Consider the following 21,842-nt stretch of genomic DNA (forward strand, 5'->3'; position numbering starts at 1 on the left):
AAGATCGTAATTGTTACGTCTATGGCCACCTTTAGTGAAACTTTTTAGTAAATTACTTTGACAAGAGGCTTTACTGTACATCACTAATAGTATATCTTACAGTCTCAGCAAAGTATCCATATCAATATGTTTCTCCCAAGTTCTAGCTCAGCTGAAACTGTCCAGATGTTTCCCCTCATTCTGTAAACTGCCTAGTAGCTTGTTTATATTACACGCCATGCTTGTATATAGTAGCATAGAAACAGTCATTACTTAAGATATACATTCATCTCACTCGTGCTAACACTAACAATATTCTTATACACATGGAGCAATGTCACGTTGATGTACTTAGTTTTGTTCTGGGTAAAATATTTTAGGACTTTGTTTTGCAGACGAACCCTACGTATTTGGCCAAGCTGATTTTCCAGATGCCTCAGAACAAGTCAACCAAGTTTATGGATACAGTGATCTTCACTCTTTATAATTATGCATCTAACCAGCGGGAAGAGTATCTGCTACTCAAACTCTTTGAAACTGCCCTTCAGGAAGAAATAAAGTAGGATATGGCCTGAGTAATAAGCACTTTTATATCACATGACTATGCCAGATGGGAAATTGTCTGTGGTTATAGTTTCTACTTTCACCATCTTCTGAAATATTCCTTGCCCAATCCACTTACCCCACACAAAAGAAATAATTCTTTAAGATGTAGTAATATATGTAAGATTTAATTAACGAGAGGCTAAATTAGACAAATGGTAAAATGATTTAAGTAAATAGGCAGATGCATTGCCCCACACTGATTTATGTATAACAGCATGTTGTACATGTACGTGTTTATATTCAATACCTTTTTGTTTGTTCTTAAAATCAGAAACTAACTTTAATGTTTGTGAATTTAAATCACAGGTCTAAAGTTGACCAGATACAAGATATAGTGATTGGAAACCCTACCGTGATAAAAATGGTGGTCAGCTTTAACCGTGGTGCTCGCGGTCAGAACACACTACGCCAGCTCTTGGCACCTGTAGTAAAAGAGATCATTGAAGACAAATCGCTCATCATTAACACCAGCCCGGTGGAGGTATACAAGGCTTGGGTAAACCAGCTGGAAATGGCCACTGGAGAGGCAAGGTAGGGGAATTCAGTAATTCCAAAACACTGGGGCCATCAACATTGGGGGCAAAACTTGTGTAAATAAATGAGAATTTATAAACTTGTTTTAATTGGTTGCTAAGTAGTGATGGGCGAATTTGTCCCATTTCGCTTCACTGAAAAATTTACGAATTTCCCAAGAAATTCGCGAAAGGGCGGAAAATTTGCGGAAAAAATTTGTGAAACTCAAAAATTGACACCCGCGTCCAATTATGGATGTGCGTCCGAAATGTGTTGCTCTCATCAATTTTGCTGCTGGCGTTAAAGTCAATGGGCGTCTGAATTTTGTTAGAGCTATTTTTCGGACGCATGTCGAATTCGCCGGCAAGTTTTCGCGGGAGATTTGCAAATTTATTCACCGGCGGCAAAATTAGGAAATTTGGCGCAAATTCGTACCAGGCGAATTATTTGCCCATCACTATTAATAAGGATTATAGACCTTTTGCTGTTGCATTGCCATTGAAAATACTATGCAGAGGAGACAGCTCAGTAATCTTTTTTACATTTTATTTCTTATGTGGTTAGCTGGGCCCTGGGGTAACTGATGCCAGCAAGTAGATACTTGTTTAATGCAAAACATATACCTGGCTATAACACCAAGCTGACATCTCAAGATATGTAGAAGTGGGTACCTTTTTAGCCTTGCCACCACTAGATACTGTATATAACGACCTGTGTGAATGATAGATAAGTGACATTAGAATATCTCTTATCGCATCCTTCTACAGAAAATTGTGGTGTGTACTGGATCAGAACACTATGTATTGCCCTAAAAGTTGGATCTTCTTGTGTTGAGGACAGCTCTTTAGACTTTCCAGAAGCCCAGTGATTCCCCTGTACCACAATGGGCAGAATGTTTAGACCAGTGATCCTCAACCGGTGGCTGGCGAGTAACATGTTGCTCACTAACCCCTTGGCTGTTACCCTCAGTGACCTCAAAGCAGGTGCTTATTTTTGAATTCCTGGCTTGGAGGCAAGTTTTGGTTGCATAAAAAACAGTTGTACTGCCACATAGAGCCTCCTGTAGGCTGCTAGTACACATAGGGGCTCCCAAAAAACCAACCACAGCCTTTATTTAACACCCTCATGGACCTTTTTCATGCTTCTGTTGCTCCCCAACTTTTTTTACATTTAAATGTGGCTCATGGGTAAAAAAAGGTTGGGGACCCCTGCTTTAGACTATTCGTGGTGTTTAATCAATGTCATCAATGTCAATGTAAAGGGGTTGTTCACCTTTATGTGAACTTTTAGTAATAACTTTTTAGTGACTAATTCTAAGCATCTTTTTAATTGATCTAAATGTTTTCTCTTTTTATAGTTTTTTAAGTACTTGCCTTCTTCTTCTGACTCTTTCCAGCTTTCAAATGGGGGGTGACTGACCCTATCTAAAAACAGGTGCTCTGTAAAGCTACAAATCTATTGTTATTGCTTATTTTTATTACTCATCTTTCTATACAGGCCTCTCCTATTCACATTCCAGTCTCTTATTCAAATCAGTGCCTGGTTGCTAGGGTAATGTAGGCCCTTGCAACCAGATTGCTGTAATTGCAAACTGGAGAGCTGCTAAATAACTCAAAAACCATAAATAATAAAAAATAAAAACCAGTTGCAAATTGTCTCAGAATATCACTCTCTACATCATACTAAAAGTTAAGTTTAGGGTGAACAACCCCTTTAAGTAAAAATACCATTATTATCACTACCCTTAATTTAACGGAAGTCTAGGAGCGGTGTTTTTGATTTTCAGTAGAAACACTCATAAAATATACAGTGATCCATGTTTGTATCAATGAGTCAGTTTTTCACTGTACAAAAACGTACTTAACTTCACTCTCCCCTACTTTAACCACGTAAAGTCATCAGACGTCACTTGTATTAAACAAATCCATTTGCGGAATTCTGCTATGGTAATAGTTCAAGGACAATTATTAATCACCCTGCTGGCATATACTTGTACTGTAGCAGCGCAGCGCATAGTTTGACTTGTCCAAAACCAACTTGTTATTTAAATATTCCTGACTGTTGTGGAAATTGTTGATATGATTTTATTAATGTGTTTTGCAGCAAGTTACCATATGATGTTACAACGGAGCAGGCCCTGTCTCATCCAGAGGTCGTCAGTAAATTAGAATCTTCTATCCAAAGTCTCCGAGTAGTGACAGACAAAGTGCTGCAGTCCATATTCTCCTCTCTGGATCTCATCCCGTAAGTGCTACATCTTTGCCCTTACCATTGTTATTTAATGTAATGATAAACACTCTAACAGCAATGCCTCCACTCTACACAATATTACTGTAGGAGCCAGGGCTGCCATCAGAAATCCTGGTGCCCTGTACAACAATATTTTGTGGGCCCCCTGGGCCCTGCCTTCCTCAGAGCCCATCCCACTGATGGCCAGGCCACCCCTGTACAAGTTTAAATAAAAACTTTGGTGGCCAAGGTCCCCTGTACAAGTTTAAAAAAAAACATTGGTGACTAGGACCATTCAGTGGAGCTTACCTTTAAATTTCATCCTCCTCGGCGAGCGGCCTTCTTCATTCTTTTTCATTGCGGCTTCTTTATTCTTTTCCGTAGCTGCTTCTAAATTATTTTCTGTGTTGGCTTCTTCGTTCTTCTCTGGAGCGGTCTGCTTCGTTCTTTTCTACTGCTTTTTCTGCAGCACAGCTGCGACCCCCTCAGAAACCCGAAATTGCTTGAGTCTCGGGACAAAAGTCACCCCTGTGCCCCCCTGATGGCGGCCCTGGTCTGAGCTGAAACTTCCTTTTTGTTGCAATATAAAACAAATATTTTCCAGAATGCATCATTAAAAAGGGCTACTACCATGACTATATGCAGTTTTTCCCTTGCATTAACCACTGTTGCCCATTTGCTTTTCTTTTGCAAATATAGACAATTTAAAACAAGCAAAGAAACAATTATAACAATTTAAGAAAAGCAGATCTTTTGGGGAAATTGTGACTTGCAGCTTAAAGTGCAATTTGCCTTCATTAGCAAAACTGTAATAACATATAAAAATCACAGAAATTTGTTCAAACTTTCATAACCTGCCAAATTTTGTAAAATGAATTGTAAATTTTGTAAAATTTGGGGGCATGGCCACAAAATTGGGCTTGGTGAAAACATTTGCAGAGGCATAGTGTTAAGTTTGCACAAGTCCTCCCTTGGACAAACAAGAAGTATTTGATCAGAAATGGAAGGATGTTTTTTTTCTCTCTTTATCTAATATGTTTCATTTGTTCTTTTGAAGTTATGGAATGAGATATACTGCAAAGGTTCTGAAAAACTCCCTGCATGAAAAGTTCCCTGATGCAACGGAGGATGAACTATTAAAGGTACCTGCAACATAACAACACACATTTAAACAACATTAGCAGGAGCATGTTACTCCTGGCCGAGTCAAGGTTATAACACTAAGACATAGTGGTCCATAGTTCTCTGGCTACATGACATGCATCCACTAATTTATATATATATTAAATATGCCTCCTGTTGGAGTGATAGGGCACACCTAAACCAGCTCCTCTTCTGTATATTGTACTAACAATTTGCAGATGTGGCTGACAAATCAGACATTACGTAACATGGGAAGCATGAGATATGTGACTGATGAGGAATATCTCCCTACATTAAGGGCCCTCACAGTCATCTGTAATTAATATTCCAGGATAATACAAAGGTACATGCTCAAAGGGTATAGCTCTGCACAACATCAGTGCTTATGTCTACAGTCTTGTCTCATCCTTGTGATACCCCAAATGCCATGCAGTCATACAGTACAAGGAACCTCAAGGCATGTCCTCGGCCATTGATAGGCTTTATTTTTTAATTTTATACATTGGAAGCCTGTGGATGTTTCACAAATCTTTTTTACGAATAGCCTTATTATTTAATTATAATAAATGTTATTTAATATTATTTCTTTTCATTCAGCTGTTATATATTTAGGGGCCGATTCACCAAGGGTCGACTATCGAGGGTTAATTAACCCTCGATATTCGACTGGGAATTAAAATCCTTCAACTTCGAATATCGAAGTAGAAGGATTTTAGTGCAAATAGTTAGATCGAACAATCGAAGGAATAATCCAAAGGATTTTAATCCAACGATCGAAGGATTATCTTTCGACCAAAAAAACTTAGGAAAGCCTATGGGGACCTTCCCAATAGGCTAACATTGACTTCGGTAGCTTTTAGATTGTGAACTAGGGGGTCGAAGTTTTTTCTTAAAGAGACAGTACTTCGACTATCGAATAGTGGAACGATTTTTACTTCGAATCCTTCGATTCAAAGTCGTGGTCGAAGTAGCCCATTCGATGGTCGAAGTAGCCCAAAAAACACTTCGAAATTCGAAGTTTTTTAACTTCGAATCCTTCACTCGAAGTTAGTGAATCGGCCCCTTAAAGTTTTAGTTGTGTATTGTTCAACCATCATGCTGCGAGTCGCTGACAGATCCCACCTGCTTTAAATGACCAATTCCTGTATTTGTCAGAGATATGCAGAGCACAATTTACAGCCTGAGTTAGCACACTAGTAAATATATATATATAGTAAATCACTATATCTTTACTCAAGTAAAAATCCATTTCCTTCTCCTTTAAACATCACTATAATTTAAATGTTTTAATGGCAACTGTTCTCCTTTTAAAAATAGGATTTATATTTCCTCTGTCCCTGTAGGTATCCAATCAGAGAGTGTATATGTGCACACATGTATGGCGAAAAATATATGAACATTTAGGCTTGATGGAAGCTCTATCAGTATAATGTGTAGAATAGTAGGCACATTCCATGTTTTCTCAGTATCTAATACAGGGGTTTCTTTGAACACTGAGTGTTGGCAGATGCTGTTTGGCTTTCTAGCTTTGATATCTGGCACAGGAGTGATTGTATGTATGTATATTTTTATTGATATATTGCTCCTTGAGGGCAAAGCACTGTACAGCAAAACAATAAATTAGTAGTAGCAAACAAGGGGTCACTGCAATAATTGCATTATTAGAAAAACAATTCACATAAATATAAAATATAATTACAAAACATTACAATACAGATTAAGTGCTCAGTGTCAAGGAGACAAAAGGATGGAAGACCCTACCCCATAAGGCTAAAGGTGGCCATAGATGTAGAGATCGCCAAACGAGCGGATCTCTCCCAAATATGCTCACACTGAAGGAGGCGATATTGGGCTGATCCGATCGTGGGCCCTAGTGCCCAACGGTCGGATCATAATGAAGGGTAACGGGTGGTCGGATCACGGGACCGCATTAACGAACAGATGCGGCCGTGATCCAACGGGATTTTTAGTCCTCTCTGATCGACATCTGCCCGACTTTTGGGCAGGTATCAATCGGGGAAGCCCGTTGGATGAGCCACACACTGACTCGATCTGTCGGCAGCTTTTATCGGTCCGTATGGGGGTCTTTGCAGTCTAAATGGGAGGATAACTTACAGACATAATACAGAGGGGTATTATTAGGCAAAAGTTGGATGAAACAAGGTGGGAAAGAGAAAAGCCAAATGGAGTTGCATCTGTACTAAGCTAAAGTTATTAAACAGGTTTTTCTTTTCTTTTTTTAATCTGCATTCAATTATTACTAAGTATCCATTTCTTCTTGCAGATTGTAGGAAACCTCCTTTATTACCGGTACATGAACCCAGCCATTGTTGCGCCAGATGGGTTTGATATTATAGATATGACGGCCGGAGGGCAGATACATTCGGATCAGAGAAGGAATCTCGGCTCTGTGGCTAAAGTTCTCCAACATGCGGCTTCCAATAAACTATTTGATGGCGAAAATGCCCATATGTCTTCCATAAACTCTTACCTTTCCCAAACATACCAGAAATTCAGGTAAAATCATTTTATCACACTAATTATAACCAATGATTTATTGATGATACTTAATAAATATGTATGTCTAAAGATTTGGTGGTGGTTTTTAGCAAAACCCTTTTTTAAGGACCAGTACACCCAGTAAATATTCCTTCTTGCTGGCTTTGATGTTTTATATAGCATTCTATTGTTTGTGTTAAAGCGCACCAGCTCTTAAGCACTTCTTCCAATACAACAAACTCATAAATACTTTGGGAAAAAGTCCTTTCAAAATATCCGCAAAACATTGTGAGTGAAATATGGGTAACTGCACAACTAAATAAATGTAATAATTTTACAGTTCTAAACAAAATCTAATACAAACATATTTTATGATCTTTGATAGATACAGCATTTAATACTCCCCTAAGATTATTATGAGTTCAAAATGTATTTATTAGATAAGGATCCCTTGAACGTCCAATGTCAGGGTTTGTTTAAAGGGGTTGTTCACCTATAAAGGAGAACTAAACCCTAAAAATTAATATGGCTAAAAATTCCATATTTTATATACTGAATTATTGCACAAGCCTAAAGTTTCAGCTTGTCAATAGCAGCAATGATCCAGGACTTCAAACTTGTCACAGGGGGTCACCATCTTGGAAAGTGTCTGTGACCCTCACATGCTCAGTGGGCTCTGAGCAGCTGTTGAGAAGCTAAACTTAGGGCTCGTCACTAATTATCCAGCAGAAAATGAGGTTGGTCTGAAATATAAGTTCAAGTATAATTGTAAGAAGCAGGACAAATCCAGGGCAGTAACTATGACTACAAAGTGCTTTTTATTGGGGAAAATTGCATCACAATATGTTTCCACAACAAGTGTCACACACTTGATAAAGGGCCTAGCCCGAAACATGTTGTGGTGCAATTTTCCCCAATAAAAAGCACTTTTCAGTCATAGTACAACTGGGAAAAATCTATGACGCATTGAAGTCTATCGTCGTAAGAATGATTTAGATGCGTGACACTTCTGACCTGCGACAATTTTCTTTTTTTCGCAGCAAATTTTTCCACTGCGAAAATTTTCAGTTTTGCAAAAACATTCACAGATGGCAAATTGCCGCAAATCCATGCCTGCCTAATAAATTAGCCCATCCCTACTTGTCAGCTAAGGATTCTACAAGGATATTGTACATGTCTAAGATATGAATGATGGTTATGTCAATTCATAGGACCCATGAAACACTATTACTTTGGCCTTTAGGCACAACACAGCTGGTGTAGAAAAGTCAAGTGCCCTGTGTACAGTGACAGGCGAATGGCATTCAGTTACTGCACATGGAAATATGGAAGAGAATTTAGATTTATTCCTATAGGTCTGGTGAAGGTTTGAGTGGCTTAAGCTTGCGGTATTGCCTAAAGAGCCATTGTATCACTAATAGGCTGGCCACAAACTTCTCATCAACTCCCAGAGGTCCTTATTGTGTTAATCATCTTGTTACATAATGCCAGAAGGGGGCATGCCCTGGCCATCAATTAGGCTTTGGGTATTGGGTAATTTGGGAATGTTACCAGCCTAACATTGCATCATAGCAGATGCAAGTGCCTTGGTATTTTACAAGCTGTTTTTGGTAAAACTCTAAATCCATGGCAGCATAGGTACTCCTTTGTAGAGAGAGTTTAGTGAGCAGAGACACGCTCTGATTCGGGGAGATTTAGACGCACAGCTATATTTCGGCTCTTGTTCGGGGTGACCTCCCTGAACTACCAGCGGTATTGCACTCAGAGCGCTTTGTTTCCGAAGTTTCCTCGTGAGGCAACTTCATGCAACTACGGAAAACGAAGCACAACGATTGTCCTCCCACTGGCAATTTACACTCTAGACGGTGGGAGGCAGTTAGGGGAGATTAGTTGCCTGAAGAAGAGGAGATCTGAGCAGGGCAGCCATCAGGGGGGAGAGTTGTAGGGGGCCCGAGGGTAAGAGGGGCCCGGCCACGCCACACTTAATTGATTAGCCGGGCCCCCCATCTTTCTGTGAGCTGCTGACTTCGGGAAGGCATGGACGTTTAAGGGGCCCTGGCCACCGATTTTCTCATAATGTGGGGGGGCCCTGGCCACCAATATTTTTTAATGGGGGGGCCCTGGCCACAAATGTTTTTTTATGGGGGGCCCTGACCACCAATATCTTTTTATTTTTTATTAACATGTGGGAACCCTAGCTACCAATATTTTTTTGTTTTTTTACTGTGTGATGGGGGGCGGACCTGTAGGTGGGGCTTGCGGTGGGTGCAGCCCAGGGGGCCCAGGAAATTTTGTCGTATGGGGCCCTGCGATTTCTGATGGCAGTCCTGGATCTGAGCATGTGTCTGCCCTAAACATCACAGCCCATACTATATTTATAATCTGGAAGGGGATATCTGTTACCTGTTATTGACTATGAAAACGCCCTGTGAAAGTGAAAGTGTGTATCTATTCCTAACCCATCTCTAAACAATGGCAGAAAATATCTTGTTAGTCAAACTAGCAAAATCTATCTGACGTAGAAGAGAGTGTCAGTGGAGAGGTAATGGAGAATAGTGGGAATATTGTACAGTATACTTTTTATTTACCTCAAGTGATGCACATCGGAATAGATGGATGTTGCAAGTTTCCCAGTTGTACTGTACCCACAGTGAGAACTTTAGAATCTTAATGTAACACATCAGCTCTCTGTTGTCATTTATAGGCAAAACAATTTTATGTGTATTTTTGTCTCTGCTTCAGTCATTCTTTGAGTTCTATGGGAAATAAACACCACACTGACAGCTTCTTGTCCTTCAGTAGAGGAAGAGGGGTTGGCCACCCTTAGGAGTGACTGGGACATGACGTTTTGGTTATTAATGGCTTGGGAATGTTCTCAGTGTTCGAGTTTATTTTCTTTTAATTGGCATAAAACTGAGAGATTATCAGACATAGCATCTTTTGCTGTAATAAATCTATCCCATAATATACTTTTTTTTTTAATCCCTGTTCTTTCATTAAAAAGAAAAACAGCAATTTTGGGAAATGTTATGTTAGTGAACTTAATCCCTACACTTATACTGACATGAATCGGTTTTCTGAAATAAGCTTGATCCCTTTTGAAGAAGCTAAGCACCGCAGTGATACAGTTTGTCTGAGATTTCCAGCCGTCGTCCATTTGATTAATTTTTATATGAGTTGTTGGTAACACCAACATCTTATTGATAAACCCACTCATTATTGTTTGCAGTCTCCACTCCATTGTACTCTGGGCTGTACACTTTAAGTGAATAAGAATATAAACATTAAGGGGCAGATTTATCAAGGGTCGATTTGAAAATTAAAACAAATCGCTTCTTCTTCGGGCGACTAATTTCCCCAAAGTGCCTTCCCCTGCCTTCCCGCCAGCTAGAATGTAAATCGCAGAGGGGATGGCACACGGAGCGATTCGTTTTCCGAAGTTGCCTCACGAGGAAACTTCAGGTGACTTCAGAAAATGAATCGCTCCGAGTGCCATCCCATCAAGATTTAGATTCTAGCCGGCGGAGAGGCAGTTCGGGGAGATTAGTCGCCCAAAGAAGAGGCAATTTGTCGATGGGCGACAAAATCTCCCCGAATCTTAATGTGTGCACTTACCCTTAATTGTGGCATTACTAGCTGATATGGTGGCTATACATGTAGATACTTTGGCTTATTTACACTTTAGGTCAGAGAACACGAGAAGATTTGGGGAGATTTAGTCGCCCGGCGACTAATCGCCTCTTCTTTGGGTGACTAATCTCCCTGAAAAGCCTTCCTGCCGGCTAGACTCTAATTCGTTGGCAGGATGGCACTTCAAGTGATTCGTTTTCCAAAGTCGCCCAAAGTTTCCTTGTGAGGCTCTTCGGGGAGATTAGTCGCCCGAAGAAGAGGCGATTTGTCGCCGGACGACTAAATCTCCCCAAATCTTGGCGTCTGCCCCAAAGATGAGGGCTTATCAGCCATAGCTGCTTTAACTGCAATGAATCCATCCCATAATAAACTTTTTTTTAAACCCTGTTCTTTCATTAAAAAGAAAAACAGCAGTTTTGGTTAATGTTATGCTAGTGAGCTTAATCCCTACACTTATACTGACATAAATCGGTTTTCTGAAATAAGCTTGATCCCTTTAAAGAAGGTAAGCACCGCAGGTAAAAGGTTTGTCTGAGATTTCCAGCTGTCGTTGAATAATTTTTATATGAGTAGTTGGTGAACACCAACATCTATCTATCAACAATTATTCATTGTACACTGGGCTGTAAATTTTAAGAAAATAAGAATATAAGCATTAAGGGGTTTATCAAGGTTCGATTTGAAAATTAATATTTTAGAATTTTTTTGTGGTCAAAACTGTCAAATTCGACTATGGAGTTATTCAGATTCGATTTGAGTTTTTTTAAAAAAGTTTGAATTCGATTTTCGCAATTTATCTTACCCTGGCCTTTTAAGAACTCAAATTCGACTATTCTCTACCTAAAACCTGGCAAATTGCTGTATAAGTCAATGGGAGAGGCCAGGGATCAATTTGAAGTTGTTTGCATTGTTACATTCAAGTTTTTTAAATTTGATTAACATTTGATTTTGAGTTTTTGGGTTGATTTAATTCATACGAGTTTAAAAAATTTGATTTTATTAAATAAATTAGATTGGTCGAATTTTTGGGAGTTCTTAAAAAAAAATCCCACCTGCTTGTTATTTTTACTTATTGTAATTGAAGTTTCCATGTTACCATCTAATGTACTGTATCTGCAAAATAAAAAATAGCCGTAAGCAATGGATCTGTTAGTATTTAAAAAACCTTCTATTGCCTGGAAGTGTGGGGAAATTATACCGTTAAGGACATGAGAATATGAGCAGATCAGGCAGGAAGATGACTGTTTATTTACATTTTTATAAACTGATGACAACACAAAGTAACAGCATAAACACTGACTAATTTTGACAATGCAATACAAACAGCAGCCTGGAACCATAGTGGAATAGGTTGGGGGTTACCCATTCATTAGATTCTACCGGGGGAATGTAATAAAAGTCGCAAAGAGCAAAACAATTCCCACCAATAAGAAAAAAAATCCACATCGCGCAATGTAATATTGTTATTACATTGCGAATTTTAATTGCGCACTCTTAAGAAGTGCTTGAAGGTATCATAATCTTTTGGAGCAAACAACGACTTTTTCAGTAAGAAGTTTTATTACATTGACTGCGCATTGGCACAAACTATAAAATTCGCAGACCTTCTTCCACTGTCGGACGTGGTCACTACTAAACAGTTTCCAGGTTCACAAAAGCTATATTACATTCGCACAAAGCAAAATTTGTTCACGCAAAGGCATAACTTTTCACATTGCAAATAGTTTTTCCGTTACCGACTTTTATTACATTCCCCCGTACATATCTAACTATTAGTTGCAGCATGTGGGTAAGATAGAGGTATACAGAGACTTCCTATTGCGTTTGTGTCCTGTCTGTGTGACTTCTATCTGTAGCATTGGATCCTGCATCATGCAGGGTTGCTGCCCTAATTGCTTTGTCTCATATAAAGTCATTAGACTATTGACAAAGAAATAGATATAGAAATGTAAAGAATCCTAGTGTCTGTTAACTGATTAAATGTGTGTGTCTCTTGATGATCAGCAGCTGGAATGTAATTAAGGAGATCTGTTTTACTGGATTAGGGCAGGGGCACACAAAGCTACTGGGGAGATTAGTCGCCCAGCGACAATCCGCTTCTTCTTCGGGCGACTAATATCCCTAAACTGCCTTCCCGCCGGCTAGAATGCAAATCGCCTGCGGGATGGCATTCGGAACAATTCGTTTTCCGAAGTTGCCTCACGAGGAAACTTCGGACGACTTCAGAAAATGAAGCGCTCCAAGTGCCATCCCGCCAGCGATTTAGATTGTAGCCGGCAGAGAGGCAGTTTGGGGAGATTAGTCGCCCAAAAAACAGGCGATTTGTCGACGGGCGACAAAATCTCCCTAAATCTTAACACGTGCACTTACCCTTAATTGTGGCATTACTAGCTGTTATGGTGGCTATACAGGTAGATACTTTGGCTTATTTACACTTTAGGGCAGAGACACACAGGAAGATTCGGGGAGATTTAGTCACCCGGTGACTAATCACCTCTGTTTTGGGTGACTAATCTCCCTGAAAAGCCTTCCTGCCGGATAGAATCGAAATCGCCAGCGGGATGGCACTTCAAGTGATTCGTTTTCCGAAGTCGCCCGAAGTTTCCTTGTAAGGCTTTTCAGCGAGATTAGTCGCCCGAAGAAGAGACAATTTGTTGCCGGGCGACTAAATCTTCCCGAATCTTAGCGTGTGTCCTTACCTTAACTGCCATATCTTTAAATATAGACCATCCTAGAGTTTGCTTGGATCATAATCAGTCTGCTCAGGAAATGTGATATCAGTGCGTCTTGGCAGCATATACTGTGGATTGAGGCATCAGTAGATATGGAATTGAAAGTCCAATGTAGCATATCAGTGCTGTGTTGCCTTTCCTGTCTGTGGTCACATTAAAGAGAGGTATTGGGCTCAACGTATCCTTCAATCATCTGTTTGAGACCAGCGCAGTCAACTAATTGTGGTGGGCAGTGGCACGAAGCATTTGGTGTGAAAACAGCTTATTAATGTTTTAACCTTTGTACCTCTATGCAAACAAAGTTCATTTAAGTTGCACACAAAATATCATTTTTTTGTAGTAATGGCCAGGCATAAAGATGTGTGAGGGAATATTGGATATTCTGTATATTAAATTGTCTGTTCCTCCTTTCATTTTTGGAAATAGACACAAATATGCTTGCATGAAGTTCACCAATAAGGATTTTGTTAGTCCTCCTAAAGTTTTAATTGTACAGGTATTGGACCTGTATTTATCCAGAATGCTCGGGACCTTGGGCTTTCCAGATAATGGATCTTTCCATAATTTGGTTCTCCAGAAGTCTTTAAGTCCTTAAGTCTACTAGAAAATCATTTAAACATTAAATAAACCTAATAGGTTGGTTTTGGCTTGAATAAGGATTAATTATGTCTTAGTTTGGATCAAGTACAAGTTACTGTTTTATTATGACAAAGAAAAAGGAAATCATTTTAAAAAATTTGGATTACTTGGATAAAATGGAGTCTATGGGAGAGAGCCTTTCTGTCATTTAGAACTTTCTCGATAACCGGTTTCGGGATAATGGATTCCGTACCTGTACTACCATAATCATACTTTTTTGAAACTGCTTTTTATTTTGCTTTATAACTGCACCAGGCTATAATAAAGCAATTCTTTGGTATTTAAACATGGGCTTTCAGGTTGCACAGCTTTGCAATAGAAATGCACAAACATTTGTGCATTTTAGCTGGTAAAAGGTATGGAAAATCTTAGCTATGAGGAAAGACTGGCCAAATTGGGGATGTTCACATTGGAGAAGAGGCGCTTAAGGGGAGATATGATAACTATGTATAGATATATAAGGGGATCATATAATAATCTCTCTAATGCTTTATTTACCAGTAGGTCTTTCCAGCTGACACGAGGTCACTGTCATGCCAGGGCCACCTTGCACTGGCATTTTAAAAGTTAATACTTTAATTACTCAGTCTCAGGCTCACACAGAGACCCTTAATTTTATATCTCACCAGGGGGCTGTGGAAAGGTGACATCCATATCTGTCATCTGAGACGGTCTGGAGCCACACCATTTGGGCAAGGAAGCTGGGCCAGACTGTTCTTTGATCGGCTGATCAAAGAACAGAGCTGTGGACCTAGAGCAGCAGGGGGGGATAGCTAGTAGAAATTATGGATTATAGGAAAGTATCCATATCTCCTGTGTCATAGGATTCACAACCTCATAACTTACATATTGGTTATGAGGAGGTCACATGCTTCCTAACAATACCAAACAGGGCTAGCCTATACCCACCTGTTAGGAGGGCTGGTTCCTGGGGTACTGGAAAGTGGGAACCTATTAGTGTTTGGTATTGTTCTTCTTGCCCACATATGGATCACAGCCTGCCCATGTTTTTATTATAGTATTGGGTACTGGCAAGTACCCATATTTTATTAAGGGATATTGGGGAATATTGCCTGAGAGTAGCAAACCCCCTGCAGGGGGTCGTAAATGACATGTTCCTGGGCACTCCTACCTCATGCATAAGGTAATGAGGGGAGTGTCCCAGCAGGAAATAAAAAGGTGACATTCCCAATATCACATTGTCATACAAGGAGGCTCCATTTTTTCAGTGGATTGTATGTCCAGCTTCCAACTCGTGCCTCAGAGGAAATACACTGACCACTTCAAAACTTGGTAAAGCAAGGGTTTTCTTTGTGTTTTTACTCCCTTTTATTTTATTTACTGTATTTGCAACTGTGTGTCATCTTTGTAATATCATTTTTATATATATACATATGCACTGTTTCTTTTAAATATTAAATATCATTTAATACGTTAGTCCTTGTGCTCTAAACGAACTCATTGCCCATATGAATGCTTGTGCCTACGTGTATGAACTCTTCGTATGTGTGGAAAGGGAAAGTTGCCTATTTGTATGTTGGATAACTAGTACGGCTAGCAGGAAAGTGTGTTTGAATGTAGATTAACCCTTTGGCTGCTGGAGTGCTTGTTAGACTTGTAGGATCTTACCCTGAGTAACTACCATAGGAGAGAGTGTTTGATGTATTGTGTAGTGTGAGTTATTACCTGTTATAGAGGGCAGGGGAATAGTCACATTAGGTTTCTATCGCCTGTTAATGATAGATGGTGGCAGCGAATGAACTTTGTGGGTGTTGGTGTGTTTTTGGGGTGTCTGATGTTAGTCTAACCTGTGTGTAAGGTGATTGAGAGATGGATTGCAACCCCTTGTAGCCAAACCCAAGAGTTAAGTGTGGTTGAGTGAGTCGCTTTTGTGACAGTCACCCATTCCGATTAGAAGAAAAGAGGTTCCGCCTAAATATTTGGAAGGGGTTTTTTTACAGTGAGAGCTGTGAAGATGTGGAATTCTCTCCCTGAATCAGTGGTACAGGCTGATACATTAGATAGCTTTAAGAAGGGATTGGATGGTGTTTAGCAAGTGAGGGAATACAGGGTTATGGGAGATAGCTCATAGTACAAGTTGATCCAGGGACTAGTTTGATTGCCATTTAGCAGTCAGGAAGAAAAAATTTCCCCCTCTGAGGCAAATTGGAGAGGCTTCAGATGGGGTTTTTGCCTTCCTCTGGATCAACTGGCAGTTAGGCAGGTTAAAAAAAGCTAAAAGGTTGAACTTGATGGACGTGTGTCTTTTTTCAACCTAACTTACTATGTTACTATGTATCACTTACTTCCTGTTTTTAAAACTGAGAGGAACATTTCCTTGTCTTGTAGGAAGTTCTTCCAGTCGGCTTGTGAGGTTCCTGAACCAGAGGAGAAATTTAATATTGATGAGTTTTCGGACTTGGTGACACTGAGCAAACCCGTCATATACATCTCCATTGAAGAAATTATCAACACACATTCAGTAAGTATAAGAATAATTGGGCAACAACCTTGTGTAACACTAAAGTGTGCCGAGCTGTTGCTTTGATGAAGTGACAGGGCATGTTTGTGAGACAGTTGTAGCGTATTTAGGATATGGTTTATGAGGATAGGAAAAAGTCGACTGACCCAGTAATTCTCATACCATTAGTATTTTATTGTGAGTAAGCTTTTAAATCCTTATGAGGGATGGGGGCAACCAGTGGTGCTCAAGGTTTGCAGTACAACGGCTAACAAATGCTAACAAAAGTGAGGTTTTATTGAAATCAGAGTTGGGTCAACATCGATGCAGGTTGAAAGGCAGAGGCTGAGTTCTTGAATAACCAATTTGCTAAATAAACAATGAATTATTGCCCAGTAATAATATAAATATTTCCTATAGGATAAATCCTGTTGTCTAGTGTATAGCAAACACTGGTAATGGAAGGCAGGTCTCCCTGCATTGCTAAACAGCTAAAAACATGATTGCCTGTACGCTGGGAATTACTGTTTTCATTTATCTTCCATGAATAGGATCATAATGGAAAAATGTTTTTAGAAAATCTTTGTAGACAAACACCATGAAATTGCTACGCAAAAAAAAAAAAAAAAAATTAAGAATCGATTCACTAAAAGTTCACTTGTCTAACTTAAGAAGTGCTATTTTTACGTTCAGTTTAGCTGAATTGTGTGCGGTATTTTATAGCATGCAATATTTTGTGCGATATTTTAAGGCATTTGATATTGTCACATGTTATTAGTGCAATCTATAGCACATAAGACATTTGAGATGCCATTGTCAGAGTATAAGTCTTTTTATAGTATTCTAGTCATTCCTTTCCCTGGGAAACTTAATATAATTCCATGACACAGAACGTAGCACATTCTGGATCTGCCAAATGTATCATGAAAATGTGTTGTGGCTGTAGGTAAGTCTCCAGTTCCTCATAAAAGCCTTTAGTGAATCAGCCCCCATAAGTCTAAAAGTCTCTTTCCTACCTGACTTAAGAAGACGGATAGACACAAGGCTTGTGATTATATGCAAATAAAGTGACTTATTTGTTAAAAATAAGTTCTGAAATTGCTAATATTTTGCTCAGTGCTACATGAATCTTACATTTGGTGTGGTTTCCATCATAACGATTACTTTAGTTGTTTTCAGAACATCCTGTAGGATGGGAGTGCGGAGGAGCTGGGAGTGTGAGTCACTATTATATCTTCCATATGGCACTTGTTAGAACTCAATGTGTAAATCATGTGTGCATCAACCGTCTCCTCTGCCTCCTTTTCCTCTAATATTCATGTATTTTAGCCAAAAGTTTAGCCATGTTTGTGCCTGAGCCACAGGGCAATTAAGTAGCCGCAAGTTTCAGGCACTGGTATGCCTCTCTGTGCTAGCCACCCTGCTCCTACTCCTCTACATTAATGGTATTGTAATACGAAGGAGATGATTAAAGTGGCACAACATGAAAACGTTCCTGTCGTTTTGGAAAGAAGTCTGGCACCTTCAAAAATAAGAAAATCCAAAGTACACCTAATATATCATTAAAATAAGCCCAAAAATTTGCCAGTGTGACGTCATTTTGTTACTTTGCCGATTTACTAACGGGCGCTGGCGTAAATTCGCTAGCGAAGTGGACCTACTCTAGCGCTACTTCACACCCTTACGCCAGGAGAAGTTGCGATGGGACATAACTACGCTAATTCACTAACTTGCGCATTTTGGTGAACGCTACCTCTTGCGCCAGACTTGCCTTCGCCACCTCAGACCAGGCGAAGTGCAATAGAGTAGATAGGGCTTGCTTCAAAAAAAGTTGAAATTTTTTCTAAGTCCCAAAAAACGCTGGCGTCTTTTCCTTTTTTAAGGGTGATAGGCACATGTGTAGGGCAAAATAACAACTCTATTTTATTTTATGAAGGTTTCCCAGGCTTGTGTAGTGTAATGTATTTGCTGCTACATATAGGTCTATTCAACTTTAACTTGGTGCCGTATGCAAATTAGGCATCGCTAGCGTAACTTCGCTTTGCTTGACGAATTTACGCTAGTGCAACTTTGCTTTCGTTCGCCTCCCTGAGCGCAATTTAGGATTTTAGTGAATTAGCGGCACCCTGGCGAAACTTCGTCTGGCGAAGCGTGGCGAAGCGTGCACTAGCGCAATTTGCAGGTTAGTGAATTTGCCCCATAGAAACTTGCTGGGGTGCCTCTGCCTTTACTGAGATGCAGCTCTGGTGCACTCACCATCTCTATAAAGGCAGATGTACAGAAGTTATAGCTCCCGATGAGTTGTTGAATGTGTGTGTGTGTGTGTGTGTGTGTCCATACACAGGCTTGAGGAAGTGTGTATACTGGACAGCTGCTTCAATGATCAATTTTTGTCATCTGCCCATAAGGACGAGTGGGCGTTAGAATAGTATAGCATTTCTGCTATATAAACTGGTAAATCCAGCTTCAAGCAACTACAAAATGCTGTGTATCAACAGGATGCACTAAAGTTTAAATTATGACACTGTGACGTTTTTAGTGCTCACTGAAATCCCGTGAGACCGCAGTGCTCTGTGTATGCCAGAGAATTGCCCTTATCTACTGCACTAGGAAGGAAGCAGTCAATTACACTACAGACACTTTCCTTTAATGACAAATAGCCTTTCTGAGTGACAACTTGCTCACTATGTCCTGCACTTTTTCCACTTCTTATCATTGTATATCAGACAAAGAGAACCACAAAGCTATAGGAACACATACTCTCCCAAATAACATCACTTACCACTTTTTTAATCTAACGCAGCCGTAGAAAATACATAAAAAAGACAACAGTCTGAGAATTTAAAAAAAAGCTTTATATTGTATATAAAAAGTAAAGTCACAGTCTTAACCCCTGGCATCTTTACAATTTTTTTATTCTTTTAATTACAATTGTGGCTCTTGTTATGTAGAGGGTGCAGGCAGGGGTGATCTTGGCCATTTTGCCAACCGAGGCGGCCTTCGTTCTGCGCACCCCTCCTCCCCACGGCATTTACATTTTCAGCGCCGGAGGGGGTCGGGGCTTACATGTCGCTAGTGCAGAGAGCAGGGTTGCCAGGTCTAATTTTTAAAGCCAGCCAAAGTCAGCTACAAAACCAGCAGCAAGCAAGTGGCACAACAAAGCCTCTTTTGACTAATCCTGGCGTCCCAAGTCGCATCTTGCGAGACTTGTGATGTCATGGCTACGCAGCAGCGTTTTGGGTACGTAGGTCAGGCAGGTCATGGTCTGCCAGGAACTTTGCCGAGATCTACTTGTAGCCACTATTTATTGGGCTGGTGGGAGAACTGTTTGGGGTTAGGACAATTTTCCTGTCTGACAAGAACCTAATGTCTAAAGAGGTGTGAGGATAGAATGTGCAACTCCTAGGAGGAATATATGCTTCCGCTCTAACTACAGCAAAGCTGTGTAAGTCAGGGCACCTTGCTTCTCGCTCACCATGTACTGTGGAAAACGCTCATATTTTTATCATGTCTTTATCCTTTTGCACTTAATAGATGTAGTTACTCGTCAGCTAACACTTATGTTTCTCACAGCTTCTTCTAGAACATCAGGATGCCATTTCTCCAGACCACAATGACATTTTGCATGAGCTGCTGGAGGCATTAGGAACTGTCCCTGACGTAGAATCCTTTCTGGGTAAGAAATGCAGGGTTATTTCATTACATGTGCCCTATCGCTCAGCTCATTACTACTCCGTCTTTATTTCTGTCATATTTGTCCTTGGTCATTTCCTGCTCTGCGTCACATGGAAAACAGAAAAATAGTTCAGATGAACTGAAATAATTAAGGTCCAAAGGAAAGTCTGTGTGTAATTATTATTCTAAATTCCCCAGTATGTGTCATCACATATAAATTACACATTCTTGGGTGGAGGAGAGCTGGCTGTTGCATTGCTTCTTTGCAACATGTAGTCAAGACCAGCAGTGCAGAACATAGCAAGGGACTGACGGATGTGGTTTTACATCTGCATATAACTCTTTCTGGAAAGTTTGCATTCTCTGTCTATGAAAGAATGTTCAGGTTAATGTCATTTAGGCATGTTATATGCGGAACAGACAGGATCAGACTGGCAGAAAGCAATGTCTACAAAGGAGGAAACTGTACTATATAAACCATATGTTACACTTCTTTAACCAACCACTGACCTAATGCAGTTCAGTGCTAATCACATACAGCCATAAACGTTTTCACAATGACTTCTTGTTTTGACTTCTAATTAAATTAGCGCCTGCCCGTCGCTTTGCCGTCCTTCCCAGAAACTGAACTTTCTATTTATGATCCCGTTTTTTTCAGGTGAGGGTGCTGTCGACTCCAATGACCCTAACAAAGAAAACACACTCGGCCAGATGGCCAAGACAGAAATATCCCTTTCTCTTACCAGTAAACTTGGCTTACGGGAAGGTGAAGATAAAGACATGAAGAGTTTGATGATCAAGTGAGTTCTTTATAATACGCACAGATCTTCCACCCCGGATTCTACTTGAAATAAACTTTCCAGTGAACTCTATGAAATAATTGAAACTATGCCATGAGATAAAATAATGTAAATATTGGCCAAAGTGTGTATTTTATATCCTTTAATGCAGGACTAAGAAGCTCATAGTGGATGTGATCCGCACTCAATCTGGAGAGACAATAACAGAAATCCTGGAGACACAGGCATCAGTTCCACAGGTACCCTGTTATACCACATCTGCCTAGTTCTAGTGTGGGGTTTGATGCAACATGTGTGTTCCCCAGATGTAGCCGAGGGGGGTTACAGTGATAAACTAGAGGCCAAGGTTATATAAGATATGGGGATCATCAATGTGAACAGAATCACTAAATAGAAGTGTAGGTTGTGCGTGCCTGTGCCTTTCTGGTTCCACTGATGTCCTGATATGCCAAATCAGCGAGCTTTCCAGATTGTATTTTTGATGTGATTGCACCAAAGATAGATTAGCCAAATTACAGGTTTTGTAGACAAATTGCGATTTGACTTGGTATATATATATATATAACACACAAAAGCCATGAATATCTTGTAAATTATATCCTTATAAACGGTGAGTTCTGATGTCATCAGTTAGAAACGGTGAGTTCTGATGTCATTTCTGTCACATGACTCACTGAAACTTGTGTATTATAATAAATAAAGTACCCCCAGTTGCAAAATATGAGGATATTAGAAGTTATCTTCGGCCTCGTGTTTTTATATGGTCATGAAACTCCTCAGTAACTTATAATATCCTTATAATTTACAAAAGGGGTACTTTATTCACCATATATAGTACATAGTATATATATATATATATATATATCTATATATCTCTCTATATATATATATATATATCTATATAGATAGATAGATAGATATATAGATATAGATATA

General features: G+C 39.7%; 1 protein-coding gene across 4 annotated transcripts in view; it reads left to right on the top strand.

The window, feature by feature from the left end:
• The window catches only part of iqgap2.S (IQ motif containing GTPase activating protein 2 S homeolog), a 180,809-nt gene that overhangs the window by 151,099 nt on the left and 7,868 nt on the right, over positions 1 to 21,842 (top strand). For all 4 annotated transcript variants that reach the window (NM_001089119.2, XM_041573942.1, XM_041573949.1 and 1 more), the window contains 9 exon segments: positions 375 to 538; positions 892 to 1,116; positions 3,202 to 3,342; positions 4,385 to 4,469; positions 6,755 to 6,987; positions 16,320 to 16,452; positions 20,005 to 20,107; positions 20,765 to 20,906; positions 21,058 to 21,145. In NM_001089119.2, coding sequence (NP_001082588.1) covers positions 375 to 538; positions 892 to 1,116; positions 3,202 to 3,342; positions 4,385 to 4,469; positions 6,755 to 6,987; positions 16,320 to 16,452; positions 20,005 to 20,107; positions 20,765 to 20,906; positions 21,058 to 21,145 — 1,314 coding nt within the window.

This window comes from Xenopus laevis, chromosome 1S (assembly GCF_017654675.1).
Source record: "Xenopus laevis strain J_2021 chromosome 1S, Xenopus_laevis_v10.1, whole genome shotgun sequence".
Classification (NCBI taxonomy): Eukaryota; Metazoa; Chordata; class Amphibia; order Anura; family Pipidae; genus Xenopus; species Xenopus laevis.